The following is a 17,181-nucleotide window of genomic DNA, read 5'->3' as shown; positions in this document are numbered from 1 at the left end:
GGTTTTTAAATCGATTTTTCCCTTTATTTTTTCATTCATCGGTTACCATAATAATTTCTTCAATATCATATATTATTATCATTATTATGTCTTTTAATATTAATTTTTTATTATAATTTTGCTTATTGATTTATGGATTCTGGGTTTAATGATGTTTTTATAATTTTTCAGGACTTGTAGCCGAGTTGTGTGTTTTGGAGGATTTCATATACAAAGATTTTCAATTCTCATTTTGTTCTTGAGAGGGGATCTTAATTGAGATTTTGTCAACATTTTTGTGTTTGGTTCATTTTTTTTAATATCTAAATTTCCATTTTATACAAACTTTTTTGGGGATTCTGAAGGGGTTTTTCTTAAACTAAAAAAAAATAATTAATCCACCATGCGGGGTTCTAGAAAATCTAGAGCTGGACCAAGGCCTAACCCTTTGAAACAATCCAAATTGATCACAAGGAAATTGCAAGTTGTTTATAATGATCCAGAGGCAACTGATTCATCTGAAGATGAATCACAACATGCAAGAACAACGAAAAAAATAAGCTTCGTTGAGGTCACTCTCCTTCCTCATGTATCTACAGTTTCTTTGGCTTCTCAAAACAATTTCTCTCAGTAGCCGAATACTGTAACAAGGAGAAAGACATGTCTTTCAACACAACGTCAAACCAAGAAGAAAGTTGTTTCAATAATAAATTCTCCAAAAACAAGGAGACAGTCTTCGTCCAAATATTGAGGCGTTCATATGAGGAAATGGGGAGCATGGGCTGCTGCAAGGGTTCTTTCGCAACCCCTCAAGTTGCAACATTGAACAAGAACTCTTCTGCAAATGCTGATGCTTCTAATGCTTTAGTGTCAGAGACATGTTTAACTACTAAAGACTATGAGAGCTTGTTCTTACAAACATCGCCTTCTTCCGTTCTTGAGTTGGATACCTTAGCATCCAATTCGATTGAGAAAGTTGATGTTCCATCAAACAATGCAGCCACTCTTGTTGATGAAGCGAGTGAAATGCTGACTTGTCAACCTCAAGAGCTAAAAATTCCAAATCTGAGTGTTTTTAACTTGCCTGAGCTAGTTGCTGCTGAGAATTCAATTGGCACTGACCCCAATCTTGGTTTGGGATTTGATTTAGATCGATTTAACATTGATGATTTTGGATCAGATTTTGAAGAATTTGGTGACTTAGGTGACTTTGAGGATATTCAAGTTCATGGTTTTGATGACAATGAACCTAGTGAGCTTCCTGATTTTGATTTTGGTGATATTGGTGATGATGATGAATTTGTTGGTTGGATTGAAGAGCCCTTCCAAGACAACATATCTTATCTCCATGTTTTGTAGTCTCCTAGGAATGAGACTTGGAAGTAGTATTCTGGATTCTATTAATGTTTATGTAGGTTTGCAAGATAATATGAGGAGATGCATAATAAGTTTTTGGTTGAGAGTGATTCTATTACCATTTTGAGTTTATATTTAATATTTTGTTTACTGAGGAGTTGTAATCTTTGGTTGAATGTCACAAAGGATCCTTTGATTTTTTTATGCTAATAGAGCCGTCCCAAGAGTTCCTGAACTTTTATGTATTACTAGTAGTATTTTGATTTGAAAGTTCTTCTATTGATGCCTATGAATGAACCTTCAAATATTTTACAACAAAAGAAGGATCAAAGCCTAACTTGTTTTAGATCTCCTCTATTCTATTTGCATGAACCAAAGTGTCGCAAAAGAAAAGTGATATCTAAGCCCATAATGAAATTTTATATGGACTAAGTTTTTGTCTCCAACTTGTATTGGTTATTGTCGTCTTCCGGTACTGATGGGATCTGATATACTAGCTTTGAGATTGACATTTTGTTTGATCATTCTATTTGTTGGAAATTTCATGGAAAGACTTTATGAGTTACAATGGATATGTTATTTGTATACTAGAGACATCTCTTAGGATAAATTGGTATCTTATTCTACCATTTGAAGCTGCTTGAAAGAATTTTCATATCAGATGCATTGTGGCTATAGCAGAATCAAATATGGAGTGTCATTTGGTGGCTATATGGGTAACCTGGAGTAGCTCCATATAAATTTAAAATGATGCTACTGTTTGAAGACTTGTAATTATATACACTTATGAACATACTTTGGTTAGATTATTGAAAAAAAAGATATTTTGGTGGCTATATGGGTAATCTGGAGGAGTCCCATCAAAAATTTCATATCTAAGAAAATTTTTATTTGTAGTTTTTTGAACAACATGCAATCTCAGGTCCTGCCATGAAAAAACTAAAATTAAACATATATACTACTATGTTCAACTCCAGAAAATAAATTTCCGCTCTCAAATTCGGACCTAGTTTCTTAGGCCATCATCTTCCTGGAATAAATATTGATCTGTTTGATTTTTAGTTAATAATTTTTTAATTGGAAATCCTTAAAGAATGCCCTTACGACATTCGTTAGCAAGACCTTTTTTTTTTTTTTTTTTTTTTTTTCCTTGTTTGAAAGTATACTTCAAAACACGTGTTTATTTTTAGAAACAGAGAGAGAGAGAGAAAAAGCTCAAAAAAACAGCTGCAGCCGAATTGTAATAACTAATAATGTTCAATATTTTCAGGTTACTTCCAGTTTTTTACAAATCAGGGTGGTAAAGGAGCTGATATTAGTCGCACAAGTGATTAAGAATTTACAAATCATGGTGGTAAATTTATTCTTGAATTAGAGGTATCTTGCTGTCTGAATTTTTTAATGGTACATCGTACATAACTACTCAAATTTGTTGGTCGAGGGAATCTTGTGCTATTATGTTGCAGATTGGTGTTTTAGTCCTTGTGGTGCGGATCTGTCTGGTGTGCTTGATGTTTGTCAATTTAATTTTAATTGGCTGAAGTGTTTAGGCATGTTGGCGGATCACGTTTTAGGAACTCTATTGGTTGTATCTCAGAATCCGTGTCTGTTTGGCTCAAGATTAGTAGTTAATGTCTATGGTTATTCAGCAGCTCATTAGTTGCATGGAGCGAGATCTTAAAGTGCATCTTTTAATTCGATCCTCGGTCAATTTATTTGGTCATTGAATTCGAATTGTGCCCTTTGACGGAGGTTAAGCTTTTCTCATTTGGAGTTCTCTCTCTTAGTTGCTGGAGCTTTTGTCATGGTTTGTATTAGTGACTTTAAGTTGGTTATATGACGTTCGAGATTACTTATTCCTTTAGGAGTTCTTTGACATCTTTGTTGTTGTTTTTGGTGCTCTCGGGAGGTTCTGTCCTCTACAAACTTTGATCTTACCCTGTATTTGACATATTTATAGCATATCTTATATTTTGAGATGCTTTTCATTTAATATAGTTAAATCTTCTTTTTGCCTCTTAAAAAAAACTAATAATATTGTTAGATAAAAGTACAATGTCTCCGTGAGTTTAACTCAGTTGGTAGGGATAATGCATAATATATGCAAGGTTTGATGTTTGAATCCCGGACACCCCAAAAAAAGAAGATAAAAGTACAATGATGGAAGATATGCAAACCATAATAAAATGGAGAAAGTAAACCACACAAATACCAAACTTCCCCTATTAGATGTTCAAACTAGTTGAGCTATCAAACTCCCACCTTCGCATCCTCTAGAGTGTAATATGCTATTTTCAAGTGAATGTGGCTTGATCTAGGCTATGCTTGGTAAAAATTATCTAATAAACTATCTTATAGCAAATAAACTTGGGCCCGGTTTGGATTGAGCTTATGAAAAATAGCTTATATATATAAATAAGTTTTTATTTTAATTTATAAGCTTTCACTAACGAAAATTGTATCTTCATAACTTATTTTTCCATAAGCTTTCAAAATAAGTTTTCACTAGTGTTGCCCCACTTATTCTAAGTTTTTCGCTCTACTCTTAATACTTCTATTTTGCTAAAAAAAAACATGATGAGTAGCAAGTGTGTGATAAATTTAAATAGTTTACAACATGTTCTATGTTTAAGTCTATTCACTATTATCGTATTGAAAAAAAAAAAACTATATCTATTACTGCAACAAATATTAAATAGTTTACAATATGTGATAATAAATTAGGGAATATTGATTCTACCAAAAAAATAAAATAATTAGGGAATATTGAATATAATTTCTCACTGCAACAAATTCGTTCATATAATTGACAAAATATGTGGATATTTTTGCTCCAAAGAAATGGAAGACACCTGTATAGCTAAGCTGCTCGCTATATATCCATAATCTCACAGTAAAGAATTACAACAATGAGCCATCTGCATTCTTGGCACTTTCTCTTACCATTGTCTGCACAAAGAGCTCCCCAGCTCGGTATGAAGATCGTACCTGCACAATACAAATATAGTGCTCACAGTCAACATGACGAAAGTTTAATGATGATAATATGATTAAAAAATCTATCAAAGAGGACAGTTAGAGGTACAGTGCACATTGTTTTAGTCCATTTAGGTAGATTTCTTGTTTAATTGCACAAGATTTGTATGCTATTGTATTATAAGACATATACCAAAAGAAGGTGTGCAATGATATTTTAATGGGTCTGTTAAGAGCTTACCAGTGGGCCGCTGGCTACATAACGAAAACCGATCGACTCTCCATATTCTTTCCAGAAATCAAACTTCTCAGGCGTAACATACTCTTTGACTGTCAAGTGCAAGGGAGTCGGCTACAACAATAACATTTTTATTAAATTATATCCCTCAACAATGTGGTCAAAGATTAAATTAAACATGAAGTATATAGTAAGATCATGTGAATGATTAGCATCATCTGTAACCATGGACTGAATTTTCAAGTACATTTTCTAAGGTTTATGAGAAGCTAACCTGCAAATACTGACCAAGAGTCAGAATATCCACATTTATGGCCCTTAAATCCATCATTGTTTCCTTCACCTCATCATCAGATTCGCCAAGGCCCAACATTATCGAAGATTTTGTTATCATACCCTCCTTGCTTTGTTTTGCATGGTTTAAAACTGCTAAGCTTTGTTCATACCTGCAACCACACTAAACATGAGAAATGGAACTAACGATGATTCAGAATGAAGAAAAACATGCCTACAAAAACAGAATGTAAGATTTTAACCATGTTCACTCATATTAGTAGAGAATTAATTGAACAAACCACAATCAATAGGCTTTTATTATGAAATTTCCTCCATCTCTTTCCCATGTCCCCAATTTTAGGGATATTAATATCGGAAAATGAGGCAACGGGAGAATATATAATTATATATGAAATTGAAGAATAAGGTTACTGGAATTTATTGTCTCAAAAAAAAAGGTTACTGGAAGGCTGATGTAAGTTCACAAAACATAATGATTTAGAAGAGGACAACGATGAAGCCATTGTATCAGACTTTGAGCAGCACTATCCAAGCCTATCGGAGAGCACTAAAGCAGAGAAAAAGAAGAAGAAGCATGTGAGCAAAGTGAAGCCTTCTTGCTTTAACTTAGCTGGAATGAGGACCCGTGCCCAAAAGGGTACCTTCAAAATTGACTTGGCAGCTACGGAATAACCGGTTGCAATAGAATAGCTAGAATGTCATTTATTTTATATAATTTTTCATAGGGAGGGGTAGTCTTGTAGCAATTGTTATGGCAATATGGTCATAAACTGCCTAGTTTTTTAGGATCTTCCCTTTCTAGGGATAGATCTAGATTCTCTTTCCATAGGTTCTCCACAATGTGACTCTTGTATTGGTTCAGACATCTCCTGTCTTTTATATTTTAGTGCTTTGATAAAAAAAATTAAAAATAATACACATTTTAAAATTTATTTATTATCATTTCATACATTAAAAATATAAATTTACATTATTCTTTGGTACTGAAATAAAAAATATCTCATGGAAATGTTTATTTTCCCCTACTTATTTATTCGAATTCAACCACCGAAGACATTATATTTTATAGCTTTTAATTTACTTTTGAGTAAGTACTACATTTTAGGGTTATCCGACAAAGTAGTTGAATCAGCAATGCAACTTACCCAGCCCTGGGATCTCTAACAATTCGTTGGAGCCGCTTGACTGTCTCAATGTTGTGAGCAAAGACATCTAAACCTGAGTGAACCAGAGTTTCTACAGCCTTAAGATCTCCCCGAAAATCAGAGGTTAAACACTCAACCATGATCTCAGGTTTAATATTCTGCAAAAGTTATGAACAAAATATTATGCTCGAACTTGTGTGTACTTGCATTTTGTATTGTATATCTTCTGTAAAATGCATCTTTAAACAATAGAACTACATATCAATGCACCTTCATAGCTTTCACAGTCTGTGCAAAATGCCCACTTCCTCCATCAGGTATATCATCGCGGTCCACACTTGTTATGACAATATAATCCACGCTGAAAATTCAGGAACTTTGTAAGTAAGTAATAGGAGATCAGTTATATGGACCAAATGAATGCTATTAACAGAGAATTAGATGCGAGAAAATTGGTAATAAGAATTTCATATAGCCATGCTCTGTGTAAGAATGAGAGTTACACAATGTGTGTGTGCACGTTCTGAATGAAATAAAAAGTAAAAACCATCAAGATGATTTTTTCAGAGCTTATCTAATTCAGATTTTCATCAGTACCATACAAATTACTAAAATGTTTTGGACAATGTGAAACAAAAACCATGTTAGATTTTTATTGTAATGTCTTAAAATCACCTGATGACCTATTTAAAAGCTTATGCCCGTTAATCTATGTAAAGGTCTATTAGTCTTAACTCTTGAAAAATGACTATCATGTAAAATAAGTCAAGCCTCTGTCTTACAAGATCCTTGTCTTTGGGAAACATGTCAGGCCCGTTTAAGACAAAGTTTGGGTTGGCTTATTTGTAACTCTACACATGAATGAATGTGTTGTCCGTGTGCAGATTGTTAAATTATTCAGCAACTCAGTTACTATATTAATATGTGATATACGCACCCCCAACTGGCAATGGCCTTGGCAGTATTTTCCGGTTCCATAGGATCGGGAGGAGCTGGGTTTATGCTGGTCTTCACAGCACAAAATCTACATCCACGAGTGCACGTATCCCCGAGAACCATGATTGTAGCAGTTGCAATACCATCATCGCCTCCATTCCAACACTGTCCATCAGAATGTAAAGGTCTCAACAATTTAGACAAGAAACATAAAAGTAGAAAACATTTGTCATTAGAAAGCAGTTGCAATACCAATATCTATTAATCAGTGGTTTACTACAACTACAAGCAGAAGGATTGCTGTCTAAAACTCCCACCAACCTTATGAAGAACAGGACCGAAATAAAATAAATTTACAAAATTGTGTTAAATTAAATGGCAGTGTTTTCAAACACAGATAGCAGTAAATAGCGTATTGTTAAAATTCCGCTGCACAATAGTGCTAATGGCGCCACTACAACTGCTATTTGACAATATTTTGTACTTAATAGTATATCGTGAAACAATAGCGGTGTATCAAATTCCGATGTATCCAATTCCGCTACACTAGAGCGTATAGAACCACTAAATGTGAAATATATATTATAATTAAGATCAGTCATAGCATAAAGCTGTAATCAAATATTAAGCAAAACTAATGTAGGCTCTCAATGTTAAATTGGCTCTCTGTTTAGTAAGTCAGCTTGCTTTCACTGGCCAATCTGTTCAATAAATTCACTACTACCTCCAGTCCTATATATAAGAGAAAGTTGAGTGAACAAAAGTTAATGTATTTTCTCAAAAATTTGGTCGAAATATATTAACTTTTGTTGATTTGACTATTTCTTGTATATAGTGCCGGAGGGAGTATTTATCAAAAATAATGTAGGCTCTCTATGTCGCTGGTAACTGGTAAGTTATAACCAAATATTATAGAAGCATGTAAATGCTCATATCAACAACACTCACAAAGCCACCAAACACAACACTGACACATAGACACTGACACTAATAGTAATTTTAAGAAATAAAAACTGTTGAGTATAATTAAAAGTGTTATCTCTGTGACACCGACACAACATGACACATGTTGGACACTGAACACGCTTTCAATGTTAAGTGTCGCTCATTGCGACATATCTACACGCCACTATTTGTTTTTATATTTAACTTTGTAGTCTACTTCCCCAAATTACTTGCTGAGCAACCCATCACAGAAAACTAATAACATAAAAGAGAAAGATACAAGAAACTTATATGAATCAAAACGAAGCAACTAACTTTGTCAAAATTCAAATTTTCAACAAACTCATCTATCAAAAACCAAATTTGAACAAACCCATTTCATCAAAAACAAAAATTTCAACAAAGAGCAAAAACTTAACAAAAAGAAGAAAATAGAACCTCTCCAATATTGGGGCACTGTGCTTCTTCACAAACAGTGTTAAGCTTCAACTGAGAGATAGATTCCTTAATCTGCGAAAATCTTTCACCTTGAGGAGCTTTCTGTCTCAACCACGCAGGCTTCTTCACATTCGGGTCTCTTCCTGTGAATGGACCCAACCCACCTGGGTAAGGTCCATTCTTGTTCTCTGATTCCATCAGCTTGGACATCGCCGACACCGACAGAGGTTGTTGTTGCGGTGAGACAACAACCTCGGAATGTGAAAGTGATGGATCGTTGGCTTGGCATCGAAGTGTGAAAGTAAAAGAGGAAGGTTTTGTGGTTTTGTGAAATGGATTTGAGGAGAAGGAGAAAGAACAAGGTTGGAGAAGTGATTGATGAAACATTGTGAACAAAAAAGAACAAGGTTGGTTCGATTCAATTGTATTTACATTTTGAAGTTTTACTTGTTTTGTTTGTAGAAGTGTTTGTGTTGAAACAACTTTGGTTCCTCCGAAGACAAAAAAATAATTGTCTTATTAAAAAAACAGAGAAGAAAGGAATTGACAACTCTGCCCTTCTCAACAATTAGGTTTATGACTCATATTAGGTTAATACTTGTGTGAAAAGATTTTTGAATCGAAGATGAGTAATGAGGAGGAAGAGAAGGAAAAGAAAATTTGTTCAGTGGTAGTTGAAAAAGTAGGAGGCAGATCATCAGTTATAACCTGCTTATCTAGATATCCTCTCAAGTTTATCATACCTAAAAAGGTTTTTATTTTCAACAATCGTCTGTTTTATGCTTATGCTGTGGAGTGATCATTATTGGTTAGAAAATATTGACTTTGCAAGTTTGCATGACACTTTTTTTTTCATTTGCTTAGGTGGGTCCTTCCAAAATTGATGCAGTTTGGGTTTATGTTCTCAATTATGGAGGTGGAATTGTATCTGTAAGTTCCATCCCTTTTCTGGTTTTTCACCATTCACGCTGCCTTGATTTTGTTTTTTTGTTGCATATGATTTTGGACTTGTGTTTGCTTTGTGAGTATGGTTATTAGTATTTTACAATACATGCGAGTCGTTTTTCAGTTCAAAATAAAACTGAACTCAAATCGTGCTATCTATTTTGGATGAATTCGCAACATGAATCCCGATTCATTCTGATGAAAATATAGATTTTCCCCTTAACTTAGTGTGTACAATCACTTCTTTTGTAAACTATGTGTAGCCAACAGTACTGCTTTTATTATTTTGATTTATGACTTAAATATCAAATTACTTTGAAGTTCATATATGATATAGAGTCTGTTTGTATTGACTAATGTGAACTTATCTACTAACATAAGTAGTTGTGACACTGTTTGGGAGAACGTATGAAAAAAACTTATGATATGTTCATAAGTTGTTTTTTAGCTTATTTTCACAAGCTCTCCAAGATAGCTTATGAAAACTATTAAATTCTTATACAAAACAGTTTGACTTTATTTTATATTGTGTAATAAAAGTAACTTATTTATAAGTTATTATATGATAAGCGTTTATGCTATAAGCTACAAAATAAGTTGTCTATCTAAAGTGAGCCATATTCACTTACGTTTTTTATTTTAAATTAAAAAGGCTATTTTTTATTGATCATGTGTTTAAATTAAAAATAATATATTGATCCGCAATATGTAAAATAGTTCTTCTAATTCACAACTTCAATCTTGATTTGATAACCATGCTTGTGACATGTAGGGTGATCAAATTTCATGCAAGTTTTCTGTTGGAGATGCTTGCACCATGGTCTTAACTACGCAAGGTTCTACCAAGGTTGGCTATTTTTTCCCCTTTTTTATTGATTTGCCACTTTTTCTCTTTAAGTGATTTATTTTGAACTTTGCTGTCTTCTGGGTCAAATGTTATGAATATCAATCACATTATCTCTTTGATAGGTTGTTTTGGATTCACCCTGGTGTTTAGCTCAACTTATCTTTATGTTATATATTGTCGTTTATTTTTTAGGTCTATAAATCTGTGGGATCCAAGTGTTCTCAACAAATACTAGAGGTAAAGACACTATATCTTTCTCTTGATTATCTTGCTTTTAGGATTTGAGTGATTTGACTATTTTTGTAGCATATTATAGAGTTATTTGTTCTATGCAAACTCCACTTAATGTTAAATTTGACTATTTGTTGGTTTATTGGTTCCAAGTGACAACTGACAACAGTTAAATTCATCTGTGTAGTAGGCTAGAGTAGGAAGCAATGCGCTTTTAGCCATCATTCCAGATCCTGTGACATGTTTTTCCACTGCAAGATATTATCAGAAACAAATCTTCACTGTGTCTTCAGATTCAAATTTAGTCATTGTTGATTGGATTACTAGTGGGCGCCATGAAAGTGGAGAAAAATGGGATTTTGATTTATATAGAAGCACAAACAATATATTCTTCGATGACGGTCAACCTTTGTTTCTGGATACGGTAATAATTTTGCTCTTGTCCTTGTGAAATGTGTTAAATAGATTTCAATTCGAAAGAGATAATGCCACTTAAACAGCTAGGCTGATTTTAATAAATGCATGCATTCTACTGTTCGCCTGTTCATGATCTTGTTATTCAATGAAGAAGATAGGCACAACATTCAGATTTCAGACCCTGTGCTGGAATGAGGGATCTTGTAAAGGAAACGTCAACTTTTTATACGGAGTGCTTCATCTATCTCGTTTCAAAATAATGTCATCATGTTAGGAGCTAAAATGACAACATACCTCTTGCACTTGCTTGAACTTTGAATTTATATAGTTGCAAGAGATTTTGGAAAAATGCAATACGGTCGATTTTTACTTTGAGATTGATATCCTTTCTTTTTTTCTAATTAGTTGGCTTCTTGTCACAAACAGATGTTACTAGAGAAAGACAAATTTGGCCGTGTAAAGGAACACATGCAGGACTACCAAGTAATTGCAATGATTGTACTCCTAGGGTGCGTGATTGGTTTTGCCTTACTTATTCTAGATTTGGGTTTTCTGTCATGATTCTTTTTAGGACATGATTTTTTATTTTAGGCCAAAGATGCAGTATATCCAGAATATAGTGCAAGATAACGTGAAAAGAATTATGTCTGAGCAATTACATAATCCTTCTGCTGCATTGAGTCACCAAAAAAAGAAGGCTGACTTTTTCACGACAAAACCAACCTTCGTGGCTTCTTGCAGTGTCTTTGGTCCTAAGGTAAATTATAAATTAACTTCAGGGTTATTGTTTTTATTTTTTACATATTTCGTTTATTATTCAAACTTGTGGTTAGGAGTAGTACTTAAGGTTAGAATTGTGTTATTTTAAAGTTCTGCTTAATTCTTAAGTCCCAAAGATTCCTAACGGACTTGATTGTTGCGAATGGCAAGCCTAGAACTGTGTTACGGGTCACATTTTCTACCTTGCTTTCTGGTAAGTTTTGCTAGGCAAGTTATGGTATGATGATTATAATTGGGATATTCAAAGAGGTATAGTTTGGAGGGTCATGTAATGTAAAGTTCTTAGTCTGCTACAGAAGGCTTTTTCTTGAAATTTAAATACAGAATTTTAAGAACTTTGTTGTTCATGGTTTAATACAAAAGAATAACGAGTCCATTGGCTTGTCTTACTCTCCTCTCGAACATTCTCTACTGCTTGGTTGAGACTGGATTGAACGAAACACTCAAACAGATTGTGTAAATATAATAGATATTTTGCTAAGAACTTACCTTTTCCTGATAAAACAATGTAGACTAGCTTCCTGCATGAACAGAGAATGCAGAAAATACAAGACAAATCTAAGTTCTGCAGTTGCATATAACCTCTAGACTAAACCCATTCCTTTTTCCTCTCAATTCATGCCTACCTTCCATCATATATCATTTACTCTCGTGTTTTCATCATAATGGAAGATGCTATGCCTTTCATGACTCTCTAATGTGATTTAGTTACGAATATTGCTGGCTCAACCTGCATTTTATGTGCAGAAAATTGGTCTTGTTGTCCGAGTGGCTTCTGTGACAACTGAATCTGTTTACAAATTTCTTCGACATCAATTGGCTCCCTTGGAGCAAATGATAGGGGTACCACCATACAGATAGACTGAAGTATTCTCCGAGGGAACATAAGGATTTTTATTTCAGACCTATATTTGTATAATAATTTTACATTCCTTTTGTTCATTGTATATTATATATTCTTGGTAATAAATCTCCCTTCAATTTAAAATTGTGCTATACTTCATCAAACTGAAGCCATATTGTTATCCTTGTATAACTTCGCCTTGCGGTCGTAGCTTTTGTTGACAAACTTGCAACTCTTATTACCCATCGCTCACATGCAAAAAACTGGATTAAGTTATGAATGGCCTTAACATGAATTAGTAGCATATTATCCCTTCTAAAAAATGAATTGGTAGCATTATCATAATTGAGTAACAATTTTATTTTATTTTTTTGGATCATGAGAGGGCCGAAGCCTAAAACCGAAACAAAATTGCATCTTAATCAATTGAGGATTAGACTGAAGTATTCTCTGAAGGAACATAAGGATTTTTATTTCAGACCTATATTTGTATAATAATTTTACATTCCTTTTGTTCATTGTATATTATATATTCTTGGTAATAAATCTCCCTTCAATTTAAAATTGTGCTATACTTCATCATGGATAATCAATGATCCACTTCCACTGCAACATATATTAGCCAAAGTATCCGCACAATTATTAGTCTCCTTCCCGGACCCTGCATATGCGGGAGCTCTAGTGAACCAGGTTGCTCTTTTATCTGCACAATTATTAGTCTCCTAGTAAGAGTGACAAACTCTAACCTCCCAATCCATCTCTAGCAACATATGAACTGAGTAACAACAACTCTGCTGCTATTTTGATACAATACTCCTGTTGGAGGACAAAGAATCCTCAAGGCTTTGGACTTGGTGAAATTAACAAAATGCTTTGAGATTTGGGATTTCTTGACTCCCTTAGAATAATATCCCCCCTACAACCCTTGTTAGTTTTGGATTACAAATACTCTTATATATTATCAAATGAAACAATGCTTGAATATCATTTCATTAAAAAAGAAAAATATAATCAAGAGAGAAAGTGAGATTAAGAGAGATAGAGTTAGGAGAAGGAAGGAGAGAAAAGAGAAGGAGAGGATCCACCTCCACTTCTTTATGAGAAATGACAATTGTTATGAAGTATATGAAAAGAAACACAAGAATGACAACATGGATTATTTTTTTTTTTGAAAGAATGACAACATGGATGTTGTTGTCATGATTTACTAATTATATTTGCATGATTCCTGTATTGTAATAAAATATGACCAATAATAAAAGAAAAAAATAAAGTTGTCAAAAAAAGATATCACTACTCAAAAAGCCTATCTCAAAAGCATTTTCTTTAACAGAAATTTCATTTGTAGTAAAGCTAACAATATTTGGATTGATGCGTGTATAACGATTTTTCTTAGATTTACAATAGCATTTCTAACCTCTAGGTTCACTGTCAAATGCTTTCTGTAAAATTAAAACAAGCTGTTCCACACTTTGTTCCACAAAGTCTACATTTGGAAGATGAAGACCTATATTATATTCATCTTCAGTAAAGTCTACTTTCTTCAATGTTGACTTGTAACTGATATCAGCTGATGTTGGGGGACCTCTCGCAATCGCCGCCTGTAAAAGAAAACTGAGTTTAAGATACAATAGTTTAAAATTAGATGCATAATTCATGACAGGAGAGATGGATATAGAAGTTGTAATTTTAGTGGTTAGAGAAATGACAAAATACCATTCCTTTTGTTTTCACCTAACATAACTTTAGGAATGGTTTGTTTTTAACTTGGTACAACTTATGAGAGTAGATTTTGGGTTAAGATTCTACATAGGCTATGTATTTGGCTGCTCAATATACTGACTAGGTCGAGTCCATTCTTCTTTTTGTTTTGTTGAAAAGGCCGAAATCTATGAACACACTACATATAAGCACAAGAAATGCTTACAGCAGTGGCAAAACCAGTACATAACACATTCTACATATAGTCACCATCCTTCCCATTACATGATGCATCCAATAACTATAGTCCTTCCTCTAATCTTCCAAAAACCATTTATTCCTGGAGCTCTGTCCACCACTAATCCGTCACCTTCATTGCTACCATACATCTCAGAAACGGATACCTCTCTGTCCTCCGCTAATCCATCAAATTTACTGAACCAGTCTCTCAACACACATCCCTCTACCCAAGGGTCCAGCCTAGTATCTCTCCCATCTCCAATATTTTTTTCAACATACCAGAGAACCAGCCCACTGTAACATATATCCCATACCAGTATCAATTGAACTTAAATATCTCCACCATAACGAACTAGAACAGTTCACTCCTTCCAACCATGATCCATACTTATGAAATAACACCATGAAATGAAAACTATTTGTTTCTGTTTTTAATGTCCACGATCATTATCTAACAGCTATGTTAAAAAATCTCAAATTTCTTATACGTATACCCCCTCTTATTGGTCTACATATCCAGTTCCATTTTTCTGAGGCTGAGTCCATTCTTAATTTTGATAGTAGATTTTAGGTTTACTACTAGAACATCTTGAAATAAGTTTTCATCCAAGTCATCTCACAAAGATATTACGTGAGTATTCAAATTTGCATGAGAATGCATTCAACATCAGCTGTTTGAACTACCTTAATAGCCTTCACAGGGCAGTGAAAATTTATCCAACTCTAAATGGGTTTCTTGCCTGAAAATTTATACCAATTTGAACTCGAAATCCATCAAAATGGGTTTCTTGTCTCTGTAATGGAAATCTAAAGTAATCCATTTGTAGAACTTTATGATGCACCGTTCATTGAAACACTATCCTAGGAATTGTTGCTATGTGTGTAAGTGCCATTATGATGGTAGTTCCTCTTAATTTCACTCAGGGGAAAGGAAATCAACTGCTAACATATTGATGCAAAAACAATGGCATGAGAGTAAGGAATTTTTTTTATGGAATTTCATGCAAATAAAAAGGCATTACAGTTTGTTTATGATTCTGTAAAGATCCTCCATCCCCTCTACCTGTTTAATGTTGTAGGATATACGTTATAAACCAAATAAAAGTTAATGAGGAGCTCACACAGTGTCTTTCTCCAAGTTCAATCAACCAAAACCTCCACAAAGCCATAACCTTCCCATCCATTGTAGCTGATATATTAGTCCAGTTCGTGTGAGAAAACTCCACTTTGTTCAACCCTTCAATAAGCCCACTTCCCATGGCTTTAACATATGCTTCCTTTAGGCTCCAATACCTGCAAAGCAGATACACCTTTCACTTTCAGTATGCCCCCTATTCCATTCGAAGAATCATTTTACATTTAAATCCAATTCTACTAGTTTGGTGGTAGATAGATAACAATATCTTATCAGATCAGACGCTATCACATATTAATATCTTTATTAAACAACTTCAGAGACCATTTTGTGTGCTACATTATATAGCCAAGAACTTGAGGTTGATCCATTACATGATATTTTGCCGAAGTATGTGATAATTAAAATTAATAGGAGCATTAATTCATAGCTAAAAACTAAACGGGCATCTTGCATTTAAGGTGTGCACATAACATCTCTCCAAACATGAAAAGAGTGTAATCACAGATATTAGAGAAATATGAACAGAATTAATTTAAATTCAAAACTACAAACATTAATTTCTAATGACAAAAACGAGATAGCCAAAGTATAAGCATTAACCATAGTATATATACCTGTAAAATTGAATTAATACATCATTAGAAGTGCCAGCATTGACTATGTTTTCCCATTCCAAAGTTGAAAAGTATGATGAAAAGAATTGAATGAATTCAGCAACTGTTTCACCTTGCGGCATATCAAAGGACACAATGTCTATCCCCACAAGACATAAAGGTTCAGATGCTATAGCCACATAATCTCCATGATGAGATACATTGAAATTAAAATTTGGGAATGTAAGACCCAATTTATCATAATCCTGAAATTAAACATGATACAAAAAAGGCTTGATTCATACCATTCTAAGTCATGTTATGATATGATATGATATATGATGATAAGAGTTGATTGATTGATACCAATAAATCCAAAAAAGGTTTGGCTTGGGAAGTTCGTTGAATGATAAAATTATGTTGAGAGAAAAAAGGTTTATTGATTTTGACAAGATCATATAGAAGTGCATATTGAAGCATTCGACTTATAAGTGCTCTTTTACGGTCTTCCATTTTGAAAAACCTGGCAAAAGTAAAAGTCAAAAACCCATTTATTTGTATTACGAGATTGAGAGAGTAGAAGGTGTAGTACCTGGTAACAGAGGAGTGTTCTTGGGATGGGAGGAGGGAGAGGGCGAAGGAGAACTCATAGGGTTGTGGGTCCCACTTTGATATGTCCACCACCCATCTCCTCACTCCTTCCTCCATTCTTCCTTTCCAAACCAACTCTCAAGTCAACAACTAACTCACTTATTCTCCTTTCTCACCGGTACAATCTTCTTTACTTTTTTTTTTTCTTATTACTTGGGGGTGTGTTTGTTTGTTTTAATTTCGTAATATGATTCTCGATAATGTCAGATTGGAAGTGCAACATTCTCATATTTTTTCAAGTTTTGAAAATTTGTTTCAGGAATTTTATATTTTCAAAAATGTTGCTTACACATGATTTTTTACCTAGTTATTCTCAATGTTTAAAGGATGAGAATTTAACATTCTTATGGAAATAGAACTAAACTTGCTATAACTTCCTACTATCACTCACGTTTGTTTACATTTTTATTTTTTAATTAAATAATTTTCAGAAAATCTGATTTTTTTTGAGATACGGGTGTGAACGTTATTCCTTAGAAATGTT

The 17,181-nt window shown here is 33.7% G+C and overlaps 4 protein-coding genes across 7 annotated transcripts; 2 read left to right on the top strand and 2 right to left on the bottom strand.

The window, feature by feature from the left end:
• Positions 1-747: 747 nt before the first annotated feature.
• LOC25483245 (ethylene-responsive transcription factor ERF118) lies at positions 748-1,338 on the top strand. The gene has a single exon (XM_013611905.3). It carries the CDS (start codon positions 748-750, stop codon positions 1,336-1,338), a length of 591 nt encoding a protein of 196 aa, XP_013467359.3.
• Positions 1,339-3,985: 2,647 nt separating this feature from the next.
• On the bottom strand, positions 3,986-8,758 carry LOC25483244 (lipoyl synthase, chloroplastic). Its single transcript, XM_013611904.3, has 7 exons — positions 8,311-8,758; positions 6,929-7,092; positions 6,262-6,352; positions 5,992-6,149; positions 4,824-4,995; positions 4,553-4,663; positions 3,986-4,323 (listed from the first exon to the last, which is right to left on the bottom strand). The coding sequence occupies exons 1-7, from the start codon at positions 8,695-8,697 to the stop codon at positions 4,237-4,239; spliced, it is 1,170 nt and encodes a 389-aa protein (XP_013467358.1). The 5' UTR covers positions 8,698-8,758; the 3' UTR covers positions 3,986-4,236.
• A 155-nt stretch (positions 8,759-8,913) lies between these two features.
• LOC25483243 (urease accessory protein D) lies at positions 8,914-12,938 on the top strand. Of its 2 annotated transcripts, XM_024775835.2 has the most exons (9): positions 8,914-9,061; positions 9,175-9,240; positions 10,028-10,102; positions 10,295-10,339; positions 10,524-10,757; positions 11,177-11,259; positions 11,342-11,507; positions 12,278-12,414; positions 12,835-12,938. In XM_024775835.2, exons 1-8 carry the CDS (start codon positions 8,936-8,938, stop codon positions 12,389-12,391), a joined length of 909 nt encoding a protein of 302 aa, XP_024631603.1. In that variant the 5' UTR covers positions 8,914-8,935; the 3' UTR covers positions 12,392-12,414; positions 12,835-12,938. The 2 variants fall into 2 exon arrangements, with proteins under 2 accessions (XP_024631603.1, XP_013467357.1); XM_013611903.3 differs by lacking the exon at positions 12,835-12,938 and having other exon boundaries at positions 12,278-12,518.
• Positions 12,939-13,643: 705 nt separating this feature from the next.
• LOC25483242 (L-aminoadipate-semialdehyde dehydrogenase-phosphopantetheinyl transferase) lies at positions 13,644-16,849 on the bottom strand. 3 transcript variants are annotated; one of them, XM_013611902.3, is made up of 5 exons: positions 16,639-16,845; positions 16,413-16,569; positions 16,068-16,312; positions 15,437-15,608; positions 13,644-13,975 (listed from the first exon to the last, which is right to left on the bottom strand). In XM_013611902.3, the coding sequence occupies exons 1-5, from the start codon at positions 16,752-16,754 to the stop codon at positions 13,787-13,789; spliced, it is 879 nt and encodes a 292-aa protein (XP_013467356.1). In that variant the 5' UTR covers positions 16,755-16,845; the 3' UTR covers positions 13,644-13,786. The 3 variants fall into 3 exon arrangements, with proteins under 3 accessions (XP_013467356.1, XP_024631609.1, XP_039690828.1); XM_024775841.2 differs by having other exon boundaries at positions 13,842-13,975; positions 15,379-15,608; positions 16,639-16,848; XM_039834894.1 differs by lacking the exon at positions 13,644-13,975 and adding an exon at positions 13,994-15,338 and having other exon boundaries at positions 15,369-15,608; positions 16,639-16,849.
• Positions 16,850-17,181: the final 332 nt, after the last annotated feature.

The sequence above is a fragment of the Medicago truncatula genome, chromosome 1 (assembly GCF_003473485.1).
Source record: "Medicago truncatula cultivar Jemalong A17 chromosome 1, MtrunA17r5.0-ANR, whole genome shotgun sequence".
NCBI classification, from domain to species: Eukaryota; Viridiplantae; Streptophyta; class Magnoliopsida; order Fabales; family Fabaceae; genus Medicago; species Medicago truncatula.
This window is presented reverse-complemented; position numbering and strand designations above follow the sequence as displayed.